Raw genomic sequence first — 17465 nt, 5'->3', positions numbered from 1 at the left:
CCTCCTTGATCATCTCACACCCGCATGATCGATATGCATCCTTTTGTCCTCCTGTGCGCCGCTGTCCAACAGTGCGCAGAACTTCTACATATTCCGACTACCCCATCTCTGTTTTATATCCGAATACTATAGACTTGAAGTGGCTTTCTTGCAATTGAATACGATATGATTCTGGTACATACATATGCAGCTTCCTCGGCCTTTCGTAAGCATCTCCGTACATCCAAGACCATACTCCCTTTGGCGAGCATCTTTAGCCTAGGAGTACATAGCTCCGTCGTAGACGAGACTGTTGTTCTGTTCACCCTTAGCCCCGCCCGCCCTGCGAAGCGCGGTGTAAGATGGCACGGTCGTTAAGCATGCATGGACCATGATGCAGGCTCAACAGCGTGAGAGTTCTGGTCGAGGTCGCATCATGTGCAACGACCGACTTGTCGGAAGCCACACCTACCGTGGATTACCCCGCGGAATCAGCATTGCATCTCTGTATCTGGCGACAACTACTCAAACACGTAAGGTAGTGCCACGGACACCAGGGTAACCTCTGCGGGCTCTGGCATTCAGTTTAGAGGAGCCAGCCTCTTCGCGCGGTCCTTCCCCGAGCTAGAGCCTTCGACCAGCTCACAGGAAAGCGGACAGCGCCCCTCTATGAAACGAGCATTCCAGACAGATAGAGCGCCTAACTCCCTCAAGGTCCCGCTCCAGAGGAAATACTCGAGCCTGTCAAATCAGGTTGGCCGTGACTAGACTTCACCTCCATCATCCCATCATAGCCAGCAGCAGACAAGATAGCCCAACGGATAGGACTAATCCCCAGATAATTCCCAGGAGTCCTGAGGACCTTCGAACTGCATGTCAAGATCTCTCCCAAAGCACCAGGACCTTCATCTCGGCCAGTAGGCTGGATGATAGGACGGAGCTCCTGTATCTTCTTCTGCGTCTGGAGCAGACGTTCCTGCGTAACTCCGGTCGCAAGCTGGCTCGTTCTCGCAGCCATGATATTATCCACTTTCGAGAGAATGATTTGGTGTGGGATGGCGTAGTGGCGGAATAATTCGAGGATGCCTTCATCGGAGTGCTTGATGCCGTGCTGGCCGTCGATTAGGATGAAGGTGCGTCGGAGTCTATATAGAGGTAGACAAGTTTGTTAGCCTGTATCTCAATGTGTGACTTTATGCCATGGCAATACTCACTGCTTCCTGTTCTTCAAGTATTTCATAATCTCAGCCCCCCATTCCGCGCGACTCCCCTTCCCGTACCCCGGCATATCCAGCAACACGATCTTCGACTCGCCGCCCTTCGTCCCTCCGATCCCGAATGCGTTCATTGTCGTCGTGCGTCCTGGCTTCGATGATGTCCAGCATATCTCCTGCCCCATGAGGGCGTTCAACAATGAGCTTTTCCCGACATTCGACCGGCCTATGAATGCTACTTCGGGGGTCGTCGAGGAGAGCGGCGTCGTGCGGAACTTGCTCAGGGTCCAGAGCTTGATCGGGGAGTGGCGTGATGGTGCGAAGAATTTGTCCGCATAGGCTAGTTGGCCTTCATCTGGCGCTTGCGTGTCCCAATAGTAGTTCACCGCTGTGGCGGGGATGTCTTTGAACTGTAGTTTGTTGTTGGGCTGCGGCCGCGGTTGCGGTTGCGGATTCGGAGGTTTGCTTGTTGAATAGCTGCGACGAGTGGGGGGGAGTTGCGCTCGGGAGTGGCAGAGGAGCCTCATGGAGGGGATTCGGTTTTTCATATTGCGCTGTTGAGTCAATATAGACAGGGAAGGTACGGTAAATGACTTTGTTGTTTCTTGGATGAATTTCTTCAAATCAATGAGCTTCTCCAGAAATCGTCCCCGGATAAGAAAGTCTTCCGAGCTGCGGTTCGCGGCTCGGGGAACCTTTGCCGAGTCTCCGCTGCAGGCCGATAAGGCAGTTTGAGGAACAGCTTCATCTATCACTCATCATCTGTCATTACTCCAACCCATACACGGTCACCACATTTAAGTACAGATTTATTTCGCCAACTGGCTTGATTGACTATCCTTATTTTCATACTTAGGGATCTTCTTTCCATTTCCACTCCTCGCAGAAAGCGTCCATCCACCGAGCTAGAATCACCCCGTGCCCCGCGGACACTACATCAACATGATCAACGCCGTCCTCGTCTTCAACAACAACGGACAGCCCCGTTTGACCAAGTTCTACACACAGATCGTGAGTCTACCCTAAATCGCATTTACACAACCAGCCCACCCCCTCATACACACCAAGCATCCCATACTTACAACTGCAATGAAACAGGACACCCAAACCAAACAATCCCTAATCGCGCAAATCTATAACCTCGTCTCCCAACGACCCCCAAGCGCCTGCAACTTCCTCCCCCTCCCTCCACTTCTCTCCCGCGGCGCAAGCTCCGGCGCAGAAAATGGCCCCTCCGATGCGCCCACCCAAATCACCTACCGCACCTACGCCACCTTGTCGTTCATTATGATCTCCACGTCCACCGAGTCGCCACTGGCGCTGATCGATCTGATCCAGGTTTTTGTGGAAGCGTTGGATCGCATGTTCGAGAACGTGTGCGAGCTGGATCTCATCTTCGGGTATGAGACTATGCATGCGGTTTTGAGTGAGATGATCGTTGGAGGTGTGGTGGTGGAGACGAATATCGACAAGATTGTTTCGGCGGTGAAGGATCAGGAGGGTAATTTGGGGAAGAAGAGGGCTCTTCAGGCGGCTAGTTCGGGGATTGGGAGGACTGGGTTGCCTGGGTTGGGGGCTTGGAGGTGAGGTGATGTGATGTGATGGGGTATGTTACGATTAAATCATGATGTGCGTTTATGTTTTGTTTGGATTATGATGTCTTTTGGTGTGCTATATAGATGGACAGTGCTATGGGATATCTGAGCATGAGTTTGGCGTCTCCTGTGGATGTATGTTGGATATTGAATTTATAGACATCCTCTGGCCAAAGGAAACCACTGTTAAATTCTTGAACACAGCACAAACCCTAAGCCTATTAAATCACTATAGACCCACTGAGCCATTAGGAGATCTGTTAAATAGATGAATGAGCATGTTAACTGAACACTAGGCTACTATGATCAAGGTCTAGACTATAGAACCGAAATTCCAACGTGATTGGTCCATTGTATTGAAGCAGCCCGAAGGGTTAACCCTAGATCACCTGACCGTTACTCATCCCGGACCCCGGCAGGCGAGATAATCCGAATGCGGCCCACACAAGCAAACGGCGCTAATGGATTTCTTCTCGCGGCGCGAAATTAATTGAAGTTCTTCTTTCCTTTCCCTTGACTGTCAATCCTGCACCCAACGCCGCCGCGGATCCCGTCGACAAAATGGTAAGCACATAGAATCGTCCATTTCACGCCTCTTCTATTCATTTAGAAATGTGCTATCGACTTTTCTGCGACATGTCGTGAGACGGTACCTCCGTCCGCTTCATCTCGCAACAGTCGAGAAGCGACATTCAAAATTTCCGTTGGTCGCTTTTCACAATCCGTAAAACGATTGTGAAGAGCGATTGGCGATGATTTTTGGCTGGAGGACAACAAGCTTGTGTCCCAAGGAAAACTAGGAAACTAGGCAGACCTGGGACACAGTTTGTTGTTCTCTCTAGAGTTCAAAGGAAGATGCAGCAAGATGGTGGACGCGATTGCTGATCTTCTTTTTCTCAATGATAGCCTGCCCAGAAGTCCGGAAAGAAGACTGCCGCCCTCCCTTACCCCCAGGGTAAGGCTGGTGCTAAGAAGGCCCCCAAGGTATGTAACTGACATCCAGTCAAGTGCTGACTTTGTTATCTTTACCCAAGACCATTCATTCTAACTTCAATGTGAATAGAACCCCCTCATCGAGAAGCGCGCCCGCAACTTCGGCATTGGCCAGGATATCCAGCCCAAGCGCAACCTCGGCCGCTTCGTCAAGTGGCCCGAGTATGTCCGTCTGCAGCGCCAGAAGAAGATCTTGAACCTCCGTCTCAAGGTCCCCCCTTCCATTGCTCAGTTCCAGAACACCCTGGACCGCAACACCGCTGCCCAGACCTTCAAGTTCCTCAACAAGTACCGTCCCGAGACCAAGGTCGAGAAGAAGGAGCGTCTCCACGCCGAGGCCACCGCCGTCGCTGAGGGCAAGAAGAAGGAGGATGTCTCCAAGAAGCCCTACAACGTCAAGTACGGTCTCAACCACGTTGTCGGCCTCGTCGAGAACAAGAAGGCTTCCCTTGTCCTGATTGCTCACGACGTTGACCCCATTGAGCTGGTTGTCTTCCTTCCCGCTCTCTGCCGCAAGATGGGTGTCCCTTACGCCATTGTTAAGGGTAAGGCTCGTCTCGGTACCGTTGTCCACAAGAAGGTAATTACCCATCCCCTCACCACTTTCATGAACCTAATAGACCTCATCCCAACTAACAAACTCGATAATAGACCGCCGCTGTCCTCGCTCTCACCGAGGTCCGCTCCGAGGACAAGGCCGAGTTCGCCAAGCTCCTCTCCGCCGTCAAGGAGGGCTACTCCGACAAGTACGAGGAGTCCCGCCGCCACTGGGGTGGTGGTATCATGGGCGCCAAGGCTGTTGCCCGCCAGGAGAAGAAGCGCAAGGCCGTTGAGGGTGCCATCCGTGTCTAAGCTAGCTAGCCAAGCAATTAGCAGCGAGCTAACACCGACGGGATAAAAAAAAATTATACCATCTCATCAACGAACTTCTAATGACCTCTTCTTCTTATCTCTCTATACTACTTCATGTACACGTTGCAGATACCCATGAATGCTATTTCAGACATCATCAACAACAACCACAGCCCCAGTTTTTCTGTCATTTTGTCACACTTTGTAGGAAGTTGTCTTGGGAAGTTTGAGCATTCATGTGACGTCTGCAATCTGTACATCTTAGTTGTAGACCAAAAGTAAACCTTTTAAGGAGTATCACATTAGGCAGTTTGTATGTTCATGTGGGTTTTAACGATTCCCATGAAAAATTTTGTCTAGCTGTGATCTAGCCCTTTACCCCGGCCGTGGCCCCACCACAAAGTAACTACCGATTGCAAGCCAGCCATACCGATACAGCAAGCAAGTCATGACCCGTTACAATACAGCATCAATCAAAACATGATACAGGAAGGTTTGGTTGTCTATACATCAATCAAGTAGTAATCAATCAAGCAACAACAAGGTATGACAATGGTATGGTATGATGGTATGGAGCAAAACACAAAACAAGAAACACACAAACAATCGATCAATCACAATCAACCCAAACGAATGCAACCAGATGCCCCCCTTGAACCCATTTGTTTCCCAGTTCCAGGCAAGAGAATGTCCCCGCGCGCACACCTCGATGTAATGAAAAAGCAAAAAGCAATCCGAACTAGTGTGTACAGATAATGATGGTGGTAGACGAAGAAGGATATTGACCGAAAGACCCGCCCAATGAGATGATAAAAGAGACAATGAAGCGAATACAGCGAATTGGAGAAATGAAGAACACTTCGGGAGAATAGGTAGGAGTAAGAAGATGGGTAGTCGTGTTATTCATTCATTCATCAGCGTTGAGCAGGTGGTCGTGTAAGCCCTTGTCTTGCCTGTGTGCATTTAAAAGTCAGCCAGTGTTCTGCCAAGGACAACTCTTGGGAACAGGTTGTTGTTTCGTACCTTCATTTGTTCGATTCTTGCCTTGAGTTGGCTGGTAACTTCCGCAGCTCTCTTCCAGCTCTCAGCTGGCTCGGCACTCCTGGCGGGTTGTTCCTCGCCAGAAGCACTGCCTGAGCCCAGTCCGGACGACCGAGTCGGGCTCCCCAAGCCAGAGTAGCCGGTGCCCAAGCTGGGACTGAGCTTGCGCCGACCAAGTCCTCCCTCTCTACTGCTGAGTCCTGAGGATTCCAGGCCATTGTTCTCCTTCTCTTCGCTCGGGCTAGCCGATGCATAGCTGCGTGGCCGTGAGCTCTCGAACCGTGAGCCCATGTGCAGACCAGCCCGTGTGATCGGTGCACGACCATCTTCTTGGTATACTGAGCCGGATTCGGACATAGGCAAACCAATATTCTCCGGTAGGGTGTTGGGGGGGCTGATTGCACTAGCACGAAGAGCTCTTGCGAGCTCACGCTTCAGGCGCTCAATTTCCCGCTGCTGCTTCTGCACAGTCTGTTCCGCTGCCTCTGCATCACTTCGTGCGCGGACCAGTTGGGTCTCCTTGGCCTTGATACTCAAAACATCCCTTGTGTGGTCCTCGATGAGCTGTGCGTTTTGGTCTTGAAGCTCCATGACTTGCGAATTCAGCTTGGTTCTCTCAGATCTCAAATCCTCAACCATACGCATGAACCGTTCCTTCTCCGCACGTAGCTCATCCAGCTCGGCTCGCTCGAGGGCCGAGATTCCGCTGAATTGAGGAGCTGCAGGAGCGGGCGCAGGCTCGCTGGGAGCCGCTGGCTTCGTAATTGGACGGCCTGCAAGCCCTCTTCCCAAGCCGAATTTGGGGGGTGCTGGTGCTGGAGGCTGCTCCTCCGTTGGAGGGGAGATAACCCGTCGTTGCGGAGAAGCAAGTCCTCCCGGTCCACCGAGCCTCTTCTTGAGGCCGCCTGGGGCCGGAAGACCACCAGGCTTGGCAGGCCCTCCGAGTTTTGAAGGAACGGACCTTGCGGGCTTGGGTGAAGGAGCAGCTACTGGTTCCTCAACAGGAGGCGCGGCGGCAGCAGTAGGCTTCTTAGCGCCCAATGCAGGCTTCTTTGCGACGACCTTCTTTCCAGGGGCAGGTTTAGGCGGTGCCACGATAGGCTTAGGTCTATCTTTCGCCTTGACCTCGGCCGTCTCGAAGAATTCCTTGATCTTCGTCTTCCTGATGTCATCAAGGCCGTCCAGATAGGGGTTCATCGCCCGCTCGCCCATGATTTTCATCAGGGTACCGAGAACTTCGGCTCCTCCTGCACGGTTGACCTCAGTGGACTCAGTCAGGAGTTTCGTGCCCGCCTCGGCTATCGACTTGACTTCCGGTTTCGCGGGGACGTCTCTGGTGGTACGCAGGCAACGGATCAAGAACTTGAGCGTCTCTTGCTTGACTTGGGGGTTCTTGTGCTTGAGGAATTCGAGAATCTCCTCCAGACACTCTGACAAACTAGTCGCGATGAAGACTGCGTCCAAAGCTTGCCCCAGGGCATCCGCCACACTCTGCTTCTTTTCCTTCAAGCGCTCCAGCATGGGCGACATGACAGTAGCTCGGTATTTGACGAACCCACTGCGAACGCCCTTGGCAAGAAGTTCAATACAGTTGGCGGCAACGGTTACCACCGCGATATTTGCGTCCTTCATGGATTTGGCCAACATACGAACAACGTCATCGAACGGTCCATCCTTGATCTTGGGAACGTTCAATACAGTATGCAGAGCGTCCAATGCCTCTTTCCTATCCTTCCACTTGGAAGAAGAAAGCTGCTCCTGAAAGTTATCCGGGATCTTGGAGAAGACATCCACGGGCTCGGCCAGGTCGAAGGCATCGACTTCACCCTCATCTTCCTCTTCCGGGTATTCCTCGCCTCCTTCGAATTCATCTTCACCACCGTCTGGCGCAGCGCTGGCTGCGGCCATGGCATCCTGCTGTGCCCTCGTGAACCTCTCTTGCTTGGGCGCCGGCTCTTGCTTGACATTTTCGAACAGCTTCTCCAGATCCTGCTGTTGTACGGGCTTCAGGTCGTTCCAGAAAAGAGGCTTGATGGCTTCCTTCAGCCAGCGGTAGAGTTCCACGGTGAGATTTTGCGCTTCCGCACGGACGTTCTTGTCGGCATGACCGAAGACCTTTGGCAGGGCTTTCAACACAGGCTTGGGATCGACAATCTTGCAACCAAAGTTGTGGTAGATGGCTTTCAGTCCTGCCAGCGCGGCGGCAATAACCTTGGGAACTTTGTGTGACAGAGCGGGGATAATTTCTTCGATGACGGGGTCTGATTTATCCAGCTCGACGCATAATAACAGGGCTTCGATCGCATTTGCTTTGGCAGCGGGTCGCGTGGATGGGAGGCCCTTTTCGCATATCGGGTAGACGGTAGTTGCCCGGGTCCTTCACCACACATGTTAGCCATCGTCCACCATTGATCATTCAGAAGAACATCAATCATAATAAAACATACCTTACACAAGCCTGAACACCACCGAATTTCAAGAATGCGCAATAAGACCCAAGACCTTCTTGTTGAGCAGCAACATTGGAGTCTGCCACAGCCCCTTTCCACAGGCCCGGATCTTGTATGAATGGCGTGAAAACGGGATCCGACTCGTCGGGTGATTTCTCAAATAGTTGTTTCGCATCCTCATATCCATTCTTGCGGGCTTTCCAATTCTAAGCAAAAAAAAAAAAAAACATGATCGTATCAGTATCTAGTAGCCACCCATATAATAACAATAACCCCACGAACCGGAGCAAAACGGGAGACAAACTAACCTTGTGCGAAAACCGATCGGTCAATGGCAAGGAAGAGAAATCCTCCTCCTCGGCCATTTTGAATGTCTAAAAATAAAGTCTGCATAAATGGCGAACAGTTAGCATCAAAACTCGATTTGGGTGTCGCGATCCAGTGGAGTCCCTCCACTAAGAGGACTTTTATAGCGAAGACACTATAACCAGAACCCCAAATCGCGACAGACCAAGAAATTCAAAGCACATACACCACACACACGCACCTTGGGGATTGTTCGTAGTAGCGTATATTCCCGATCGCAGATCTCGTGCACGGGCGGCGGCGGAAAGTTGACAGGAAGGTTGTTGCAGTTCGGTCTGATCGAGAGGGGCTTGAATCGGGTTAGGTTCGCCGGGTTAAAGTGTGCTCGTTTCGAGAATGATGGCGTCGAAATCAGGGGGGATAGCGCGTATAGTCGACGTCAGGGGGAGGAGAGAAAATAAAGAGGGGGTGAGATTTATTGGAGGCGGAAGTGGGGGGGAGGAGAGAATATGATGAAGTCAACAAGAAAGTTGAAGAGGGAAAAGGGAAGCTGGAAAGTAAACAACGGATCAAAGAGTCGCTGGGGTGACTTTCGCGACCCAAAGGAAAGGCTTGGCGGCGAATCAACTTACTCTCTCAGTTACTACCCGTTCAGGTACCAATTGGGGGGTTTATATACACAGTTGGGAGATCGACTGAAGTCGAAAGTTGGTAGTTGGTAAAAGTGTTTTCTAGGTGAATATTGGTTCTTTCCTTATTGTGATTTGGTGGTTTCACTGTTTGTGGAGGTTGTCTCCTGTGATGTAGTAGTGACTTGGTGGTACATCTTCCGGCATATATTGTCTGTGTGTAGTTGAGGTTACTCTTGGGTCACTGTGACAAGACATATCCCGTCTACTAGTATCTATCATATACTGTAATTACTTGATTCTATATGCTCACCAAGCAATCAATCAAACTATATCGAATATATACTCAACCCCGCTAGTAAAATGGCAGTCACATGATCGAAAAAGAGGTATAGTATGCTTCTTATCTGGATTATTCCTTCTATATCTTGGGAGAACAATTCTTAGCCAATAGAATGTTATGTATTTTCCACTGCTTACAGGTACTTATGTGCCGGTGTAAGTTATCTAGATTAGTCTATTTGAGGATGTTGTGGACTGTGCAGGAGAACTACCGAATATCATAGGAAGATCAATGTAGATTCGCGGTAAATGACTGCCACTACCTCAGAATTCACTGGTAGTCTTATTTGGTACTATGAATCACACGTTAGATGTATGCTCCTAGACCCTAGTGATATTGCAGCTAAGATGATCAACCAACCCAGCTACACATCCATATCTACACACAATCAATCGACCGAACCAGCACTCCAAGTCAAAAGCACAATCTGCCATGAAAAAGTAAATAGCTAGTAATATACAGACACACAATGAAGTTTACATACAACGTATTCGAACAGATAAGAGAAAACCCAACCCCAGGACAACCAACAACACATCTAAAATACTCAAACCTATCCTCCCGCCCCCTTTAACCCACAACTATCAATCAAACACAGATCATCTAAGCCTCAACCCCACCAGTCCTCTCAAGCACCAACCTCCTAATCCTTCCAACATGCTCCCCAACCTTCCCCTCACCCTCAGACAAACCAGCCTCCGACCTCCTCGCCTCCCTACGCTCCCACTTAGCAGCCCTCTTAGCCGCGCGCTCAGCATCCCTCTCCTCGCGAGTCAGAACAGCCGGTCTATCCTCAATAGCAGACCCAAACGGCGCAATGATTCTCTCCACAACGTGCCGCACATTCCGGCTCTTCGGGTACCCCGACGAGAACTCAATGACGTCGCCCTCGCGCAGCGAGTTCCGCGGATCAGAGACCAGGTAGGTCGTTATCTTGGGGTAGGGCTTCTGGATGTGCGCGTCCCAGATGGTGTGGCGGTGACTGACGCGGACGGTGCGGTCCATGCGGCCGACGGAGACGACGGTGCCGGTCTTGGTCTTGTAGGGGTAGCTGCGGAGGGAGGGGGGAACGGCGGTGGTAGTAGTAGTGGTGGTGGAGGAGGATGACAGGTCTGCTTCTTGTTGCTCTTGTGGTTGTTGTTGTTGCTGCTCGTTGAGTCGGGGGACGGTGGTCGTGAGAGAGCGCTGGAAGGGTTTGGTGGTCTGGTATAGAGAAGGGGCTGTTGTGGAGGAGGTAGTGGTGGTGGTCGAACGCATCATGGAGGAGCGTAGGGGCTGGAGAGCCCGGAGGAGATTGGCGGGACGCATTTTGGTGAGATGTATAAGATTGAGCGTTTCTCGTTTGCTGTGAAAATGGCGCTGAAGAGAAGCTCGGCCAGGTCAATCCGCTAGGACGGGAGTTTTTGTAGACGTTGCGGTGGTGCCGGGCACGGGGAACAACGGGAATTGTCGGCCTTCAGGATATTCCGAGAGAAGTTGAAAGTCTACCCGCTCAGCGAGATAGCAATTAATTGGCGATTGACCCGGTTGACCTGAATGGGGGCTTGCTGTGAGGCTTGCTGTCCAGGCCGGAGGAGCATCGCGGCCGCGGACGAGTTCGCCGAGAATTTCTGAAATCTCGGGCCTGTTTGCATGTTTTGCACCTGTTCTCCACGCAGCCTCCGGGGTGTGATTTTTACAGAAGTCGGAGACCCTTTTTTAGCAGTACAAGTGAATGAGAGTCCTTAGAGAATGCGATGTTTGATCTGTAGATAAATGTGTGTATTGAAAAGAAATGGACTGCCCACTATTTTATGCCACTGAAATCGTGATAACACCGACGCCCGACGCATAATGTAGAGTAGAGAGGGACCAATGGCCGAAGGGATCGCGGGTAATGCTCCCATGTACACAGAAAACCAAACACTCCGATGTCTCATGCCCAACCATACCCTGGAAACTCTAAGGCCAGAACACAGTTTTCACTCTTGTAATATTCCATACGGTAAACCGAGATATAAAACTTCTGGAAGAAGTCCTTCGCCACGCCTTGTGCACATATACCAGTAAAATAGACGTCTTAAATCAATCATCATTCACGCATTGCCATATTCAATTGATCCTCGGCCGTAAAAATTCATGCAAAGCGGCAGAACCAAGCTCATTGCGCCACCTGTTCCTCGGCCGGAGTTTCTACGCCATTGGAACGTTCTCCATTCTCGGAGTTGTTATCGCTGAAAGAAGCCTTCTTAGCATGGAACTTCTCCGCTGAATGCTCTGATATGCGAGTCAGTTCAGTCACGAAGGACTGACCCCAGAATGCACTATAAACATGGTCAGTGTCGGAATTTTATCGCCATCTCAGTGGTGATCGAACCTTGTATATTTATTGACATATTTGTCGAGCTTGGAGAAGTTGAGGGCTCTCTGCTCGTCGCTCATAGTGACCGCTTCCTGATACGCACCCGCCAGCTCTTCGGTATTCCAGGGGTTGATGATGATACTGCCGTTCAAGCTCTGAGCGGCACCAGCGAACTCGGAAAGCACCAGGGAACCATGGCGCTTCTTCTGAGTAGCGATGTACTCATAAGCAACAAGGTTCATTCCGTCGCGGGTCGATGAAACAATGCAGGCGTCGGAGACCGCGTACAGAGCGATCAGCTCGTCAAAGTTGACAGACTTATGCAGGAAATGGATAGGCATAAATTCAACCGTGCCTGATCATCAGTCAGTGATAGGGTCTCGCCCACAGACAGTGCTGAACCTACCAAATTTGCCGTTAATGCGGCCCACCAGCTCATTCACAACAGCCCTCAAGTTCTGATATTCCTCCACATCCTGGCGACTGGGCACGGCTACCTGGACCAGGACAACCTTGCCAACCCACTCCGGATGGTCGCTAAGGAACACTTCCAGGGCATGCAACTTCTGGGGGACACCCTTGATATAATCAAGGCGGTCAACACCCACCATAAGCTTCACGCCCTGGAACTTTTGTTCCAGCATCGCAATTCGTTTCTGAACCTTCTCCTTTTTCAACCCCTCTTCAAACTTCTCCGGATCGATGCCGATGGGGAAGGCACCGCAAGCGATGATCTTCCCCTGGAATTCGATCCCATTCGGTGTAGTCGTCAAGCCTCTGGGTATCCACAAGGTTAGCACCTCCACAGTCACTGGAGAGTAATAGTCAGTTCCAAAACATACAGTAGTCGTGAACAAGCACTCAAGAAGTGCCTAGTGTAGTCGTAGGTATGGAACCCGATCAAGTCGCAATGCAGGACACCGAGCAACAACTCGTTCCGCACTGGAAGAATTCTGTAGATCTCGCTGCTAGGGAAAGGAGTGTGGAGGAAGAAGCCGATCTTGACATTCTCCCTACTATGACCGATTTCCTCGCGCAGCATTTCGGGAAGGAGCATCAAGTGATAATCATGCACCCAGATCAAGTCGCCATCTTGAACCTCCTTCGCAACCGCTTTGGCGAAGAGGCGGTTGGCCTCCTTGTATGCTTCCCAGGCGGATTCGTCAAAGGTGATCTCGCCGGGATGATAGTGGAAGAGGGGCCAGAGAATGGAGTCTGTGAGCAGTGAGTGTCAGTCAACAAGCGCGCGCCTTTCACCACCGATCAATGAGGGAGTGACCATCTCAGATACTCGATAGGATAAGCAGATCGGTAATACTCACTCGAGAAGCCATTGTAGTGACGATCTGCCAGCTCGTCATCAATGAAGACCGGCACGGCGTTATACTCCTGCTTCAAGCGTTGCTTCACCACGGGAATCTCCTCTTCCGGGACCTCCAGACCGGGCCAGCCGTACCATTGGAAGGTCGTGGACTTGGACAGGCCACTTAGTCCACTGACCAGGCCCCCGGAGGACATGGAGAAGTCATAGCGACCATCATCCGATCGCTTGATCGTGATTGGAAGCCGATTGGAGACGAGGAGCAACCGAGCCTCATTCTGAAAGGTGGTGGTTTCGAGGGAAGGCATATTGTCGGAAGCAGCGGGGCACCGACGCAGTCAGTCAGATTGTAAGTATGTGCAAAATGTACTAGTGAGACCGAGAAGCGACCAATGAGGGTCTGATTTGAAGACAAAAGGGCGAGACTGGCTTATCAAAGAAGACGCCAGGGACGAGGAGTCAGAGTAGGAGGAGGCGGGGCTCTGAAGAAGTAAGCTGCAGAGGCGGCAGTTATCGGATTAAGATTATTTATTCTTGTTAATCTTTTAGTAAAGAGCAGGGAAGAAGGGAAAAGCCGGATGGTTGTCAGTCTTGGACCACTGTCACCAATTGAATGAAGCCTAGTGAGCTCAGGCACCCAGCAAGAAAGCTAAGGAGATGACAAAGAGGGATTCGAGTGAAGAGTGTAAAGAAAAGAGAAAATGAGAAGAGAAAAGGCCACGGATGGCGACCTGGGTTGTCTTGAAGCCAAGAAACTGATGGCTTGGTTGCTTCCTGATGCTGGAGGCGGCGGGGAAGAATCGAGGGAGTGACCTCACTTCAGAGACCGGCGCGCGGACCAAGTGACCCAAGTTTGGGCCGAAGAAGAACCAAGAGCAGTAGTGCCGGGAGTCCACCTAGAGCTCCTCACTAGCAAGTTCATCGACAGGAAGCGAGAGCGAAGGCAGAGGAGTGGGCCAGCGAGCAAGCAGTCAGTTGTTGGTATCCTGAATGTGCAAGTGTAGATAGGTTCAGAAGAGAAGATTATCATCCACAGCACACACTCTGGCAGGCTGCTTGTGACTGTATCCTTTTTACTTTTCCCTTTTTCCTTTCCTTTCCCTCCTTTTTTGTAGGCGGTGACTCTCCTTCACAGCCTATCACTTTCACAGGGAAGAGATGACGACGAGATGGGGGGGGGGAAGAAGAAGAGGTGGTGAAGAGAGGAGATGGGGAAAGGGACAAGAGTAAGGTGTTCCGGCGAGCGGGCGATGAAGTCAGAGATGACCAGCGGTCGCGATGGATGCGGGAATCGGGCCAGCCACTCACACTCGCGCTCGACTTTTGGATGATGCCAACACTTCAGGGTTTCCCCTCAACAAGGGAAAACTGGGTACCTACCTAGTCTACAGGGCCTTCTTTTTCCTCGTTTCAGGTCCACGGCTGCTTTGTGCTCATGTAACTTGATTCGTTTACCCAATCCCAATGGCCCTGATGACGGTTCAACATGGTAATGTCACCTAAATTGACTAACTAACTATCTATCTATCTGAATTTAATCCTGGTCGGTGGTATAGAATCCGACCAGACTCAACTTGGTCCAACATGCTTGGTGGCGTTTGGAGAAAAGCAAGTCATCTGCATGCTCTGAATGTTGATCCCCGTAAAAAAAGACGAACAAACACGAGCGTTGCAGGATTCCTCTCCCTTCTTCTTCTTGTTAACCTTTTTTGTTCTCTCTTTGCTGCCCGAGAGGCGCTGCCAATTGGGTGTGAAATGGTATGATACCCCGCTGTTATCGAAGGGTCTGGACTCTGTTATGATCCATCCTTAATGAATTCATCGATATCTTGATGCTCTGAAACTTGCCCGGTCTATCTACTTCTTGGTCTAGAAATAGAGGGGCTACTCTACTCTCTATGCTCTCTCGGAAAGTGAAGAATTAGCGAGCGAGCATAACTAGTATGCATTTCATTTGATCATTTTTACCTAATGACATTCCATGGCACCCTTGGCGTATATACACAATAATAGTACGGAGTAAGTTTCAAATAGAGGGGCCTCTTTGTCAGATAAGATCAGTGCGCAGGATGCAAGTCTTGGTAGCTCAAGTGTGATGTGGAGACATATCCAGCTATTCTAGCCATTATCTCTAGTAGACTACCTGGTACTCGGATCTGACTACCTCCCAAGGTTAACTGGATGATAAGGAGTCTCGATGGTAATGATGAGGTCTGGCTAGACGTTCGTCTCAACCAATCACTACTAGTGGAAGAGGCCCCAGTCTGTACTACTCCTTCGGAATGATATGGCATCATAAATATCATCATGTTTCTTTGTGCTCGGGGATATTCTGAGACAGCCGTTTTCGACACTATTACTACAGTCGGGGTCAGATCGGTTTTCTTTTGTTTTTATTTTTGTGTAAGATCGATGCAACTTTGAAATCAGACCGCTAGCTAATAAGGTTCGTTTTTGTGTGCCAGTGGAAGGCGGGATATTATGAAAATTGCATTCAATATACATGTAACGATCGATCCTCTGCTCCTTCAAGGATATGGCATACAGTAGTAGCAGGTAAGGGGGTGATGGAAGTAAAAAGGCAGCGGAATGTCATATGGTCTATGATGAAGTGAATATGCACGCACTGCATCGCGCTCACAAACGTCTTCTTGCATCGGTGAGCCCGTCTTGCATACCTCGGCTAGTATTGAAACCCCTTGAAGTATGTCATATAGTCCAGAAACAAAGATCTACTATTATATATCTACTTTGGTGATGACTTGTCGACCCAACACTCGTTATATCTTAAAGCGCAGATCGCCCCGTTTCCAAAACCCATCGCCCATCGACATCTTGACTTACCCGGCCCTCGTCCTCCAATTTCTTCAGAACAAGCAAGACTCCATTGGACGCCGGCAGATGAAGGCTTTCCGGTACATCTTTGTAGATCACTTTGACGAGTTCCAGTGGGGTCCATGACCGTTTTCGCTCCGGAGATGCTTCCCCATCTGCGACATCGAGGTGATTGTATCGGAGAACACGGACCACTTCGTCCTCGCGCTGCTGTCGGTGCTTGATATATTCGGTGATCTTTGCCGTCGCGTTCTCAATGACAGCTCCGTGGCCCGGATAGCCGCGACCCGAGACCCGGTGTTGCATTCGTTTTAGGCTAGATATATAGGCTGAGAGGTCCTCGAAGACACTGGTGCCATGGCCCAAGACATCTGACAAGAACGTTTAGCCATGAGGCAGGAAGTAAAAGTTGCCACAAGACTCACTATCGCCTGTAAAGACAGCATCCTCTTCCTCATGAACAAACATCATATGGTCAACCGTATGGCCTGGCGTATGAAATGCTCGTAATGTTGCACCCTCAACACTGAAAATCTGGCCATCTTCAATGCTCTCTTGGCCTAGGTCGGGGTCATTCTTGTAGATGATGACGTCCGGGCATAATGCCAAAAGGTCAGGGACGCCTTTAACATGGTCGGGATGCCAGTGCGTAAGGAGAGCCTGGTGCACAGTTGCGTTCTCTTCTGCCAAAAGTGTCTTAAGCCGGGCTGCCCAGGAGGGCTCACCCTGACCAGTATCAATGAGGATGCGTTGACGACCTCGGCCGATCAGATATGTATTCGTGCCTGTTGGATATCCGGTTAGAACAACACACTTCAGCCCCGCTAAAAGGATATGTCAACTACAGACCTTGCAGAGTGAACTAGAAGAGAGGTATCTCAGTTTCTGTATGCATCAAGACTGATTTGGCATCTCGGTACCAGCTCACCTTGCCGGGATTGCCCCCCAATATCCGTACGACCGAGGCGCTCAACCTCTCCACCTCCGCCAGAGATACTAGCTGAGTAGCCATGTCTCCAGCATAAACCGTACTTCAATGCAGTCGGTGTGCAACTGTCAGGCACGAACTTGCATTAGCCATCTGCACTGCGCCAGATATCTGGGATGGGGGCCAAGAGCAGGCATGAAATTGTGGAAGCTGCGCAGAACTATGATCAATGTACGTACAAGTATCTTTCTCTGCTACAGAATCCCTAAGCAGGTACTCAAAGTACGGACAATCGTCGAGCTATATCGCAGCCTTCTATATAAGATTGAGTATTCAGCGGGATGATCAGAGTGAGAACAGAAATAAATAATCAGAAGCTCACAAGTACTTAAGCTAGTGAGTCAGCTGCGCTCAGTCACGTGGGAATCGTAGGGAAAAATGACCCGACAGTGACGTTCTTTCAATCTTGGATGTAGCTGAGAGGTTTCGAGCAGGGAGGAGCAAATCTTATGCGTCTACTACAATTGAACCCTCCTTATCATGATGGATCGGCTATACTATCCAGGTCACGTTCCGAGGCGGGGTGAACAGCCGTGGAGGCCTCGGTTGAGATGGGAACTCAGTTATGTCAGCACCAA

General features: G+C 50.5%; 6 protein-coding genes across 6 annotated transcripts; 1 reads left to right on the top strand and 5 right to left on the bottom strand.

Moving 5' to 3' along the window:
• Positions 1-688: 688 nt before the first annotated feature.
• Positions 689-1741, bottom strand: ASPBRDRAFT_28511 (translation initiation/elongation factor MRX8; the record flags this gene model as incomplete). The annotated part of the gene is made up of 2 exons (XM_067622515.1): positions 689-1124; positions 1194-1741. The coding sequence occupies 2 exons, from the start codon at positions 1739-1741 to the stop codon at positions 689-691; spliced, it is 984 nt and encodes a 327-aa protein (XP_067480499.1).
• A 218-nt stretch (positions 1742-1959) lies between these two features.
• Positions 1960-4633, top strand: ASPBRDRAFT_73682 (uncharacterized protein; the record flags this gene model as incomplete). The annotated part of the gene is made up of 6 exons (XM_067629220.1): positions 1960-2204; positions 2292-2694; positions 3285-3352; positions 3695-3772; positions 3852-4361; positions 4433-4633. Exons 1-6 carry the CDS (start codon positions 2136-2138, stop codon positions 4631-4633), a joined length of 1329 nt encoding a protein of 442 aa, XP_067480498.1. The 5' UTR covers positions 1960-2135.
• A 914-nt stretch (positions 4634-5547) lies between these two features.
• Positions 5548-8489, bottom strand: ASPBRDRAFT_122474 (putative spindle pole body component; the record flags this gene model as incomplete). The annotated part of the gene is made up of 4 exons (XM_067617518.1): positions 5548-5586; positions 5657-8051; positions 8122-8330; positions 8433-8489. 4 exons carry the CDS (start codon positions 8487-8489, stop codon positions 5548-5550), a joined length of 2700 nt encoding a protein of 899 aa, XP_067480497.1.
• Positions 8490-9761: 1272 nt separating this feature from the next.
• On the bottom strand, positions 9762-11056 carry ASPBRDRAFT_40908 (uS17 family ribosomal protein). Its single transcript, XM_067624454.1, has one exon. The coding sequence runs from the start codon at positions 10708-10710 to the stop codon at positions 10006-10008; it is 705 nt and encodes a 234-aa protein (XP_067480496.1). The 5' UTR covers positions 10711-11056; the 3' UTR covers positions 9762-10005.
• Positions 11057-11542: 486 nt separating this feature from the next.
• On the bottom strand, positions 11543-13372 carry ASPBRDRAFT_121891 (glycosyltransferase family 20 protein; the record flags this gene model as incomplete). The annotated part of the gene is made up of 5 exons (XM_067617470.1): positions 11543-11705; positions 11759-12098; positions 12150-12520; positions 12586-12958; positions 13066-13372. 5 exons carry the CDS (start codon positions 13370-13372, stop codon positions 11543-11545), a joined length of 1554 nt encoding a protein of 517 aa, XP_067480495.1.
• A 2134-nt stretch (positions 13373-15506) lies between these two features.
• Positions 15507-17380, bottom strand: ASPBRDRAFT_40906 (putative metallo-beta-lactamase domain protein). The gene is made up of 6 exons (XM_067624453.1): positions 17210-17380; positions 17067-17142; positions 16828-16952; positions 16749-16761; positions 16325-16684; positions 15507-16270 (listed from the first exon to the last, which is right to left on the bottom strand). The coding sequence occupies exons 3-6, from the start codon at positions 16909-16911 to the stop codon at positions 15852-15854; spliced, it is 876 nt and encodes a 291-aa protein (XP_067480494.1). The 5' UTR covers positions 16912-16952; positions 17067-17142; positions 17210-17380; the 3' UTR covers positions 15507-15851.
• Between the last annotated feature and the right edge of the window lie 85 nt (positions 17381-17465).

Source organism: Aspergillus brasiliensis (assembly GCF_001889945.1).
Source record: "Aspergillus brasiliensis CBS 101740 unplaced genomic scaffold ASPBRscaffold_4, whole genome shotgun sequence".
NCBI classification, from domain to species: Eukaryota; Fungi; Ascomycota; class Eurotiomycetes; order Eurotiales; family Aspergillaceae; genus Aspergillus; species Aspergillus brasiliensis.
Note: the sequence above shows the minus strand (reverse complement) of the source record. Positions and strands in the feature narration are given on the sequence as shown.

Coding starts and splice junctions, on each gene's coding strand:
- ASPBRDRAFT_40906 (XM_067624453.1), bottom strand. CDS start 16,911: ATGGCTACTCAGCTAGTATCTCTGGCGGAGGTGGAGAGGTTGAGCGCC. Junction 16,271..16,324: donor TGCTGTCTTTACAGGCGATA/GTGAGTCTTGTG, acceptor CGTTCTTGTCAG/ATGTCTTGGGCCATGGCACC.
- ASPBRDRAFT_40908 (XM_067624454.1), bottom strand. CDS start 10,710: ATGCGTCCCGCCAATCTCCTCCGGGCTCTCCAGCCCCTACGCTCCTCC.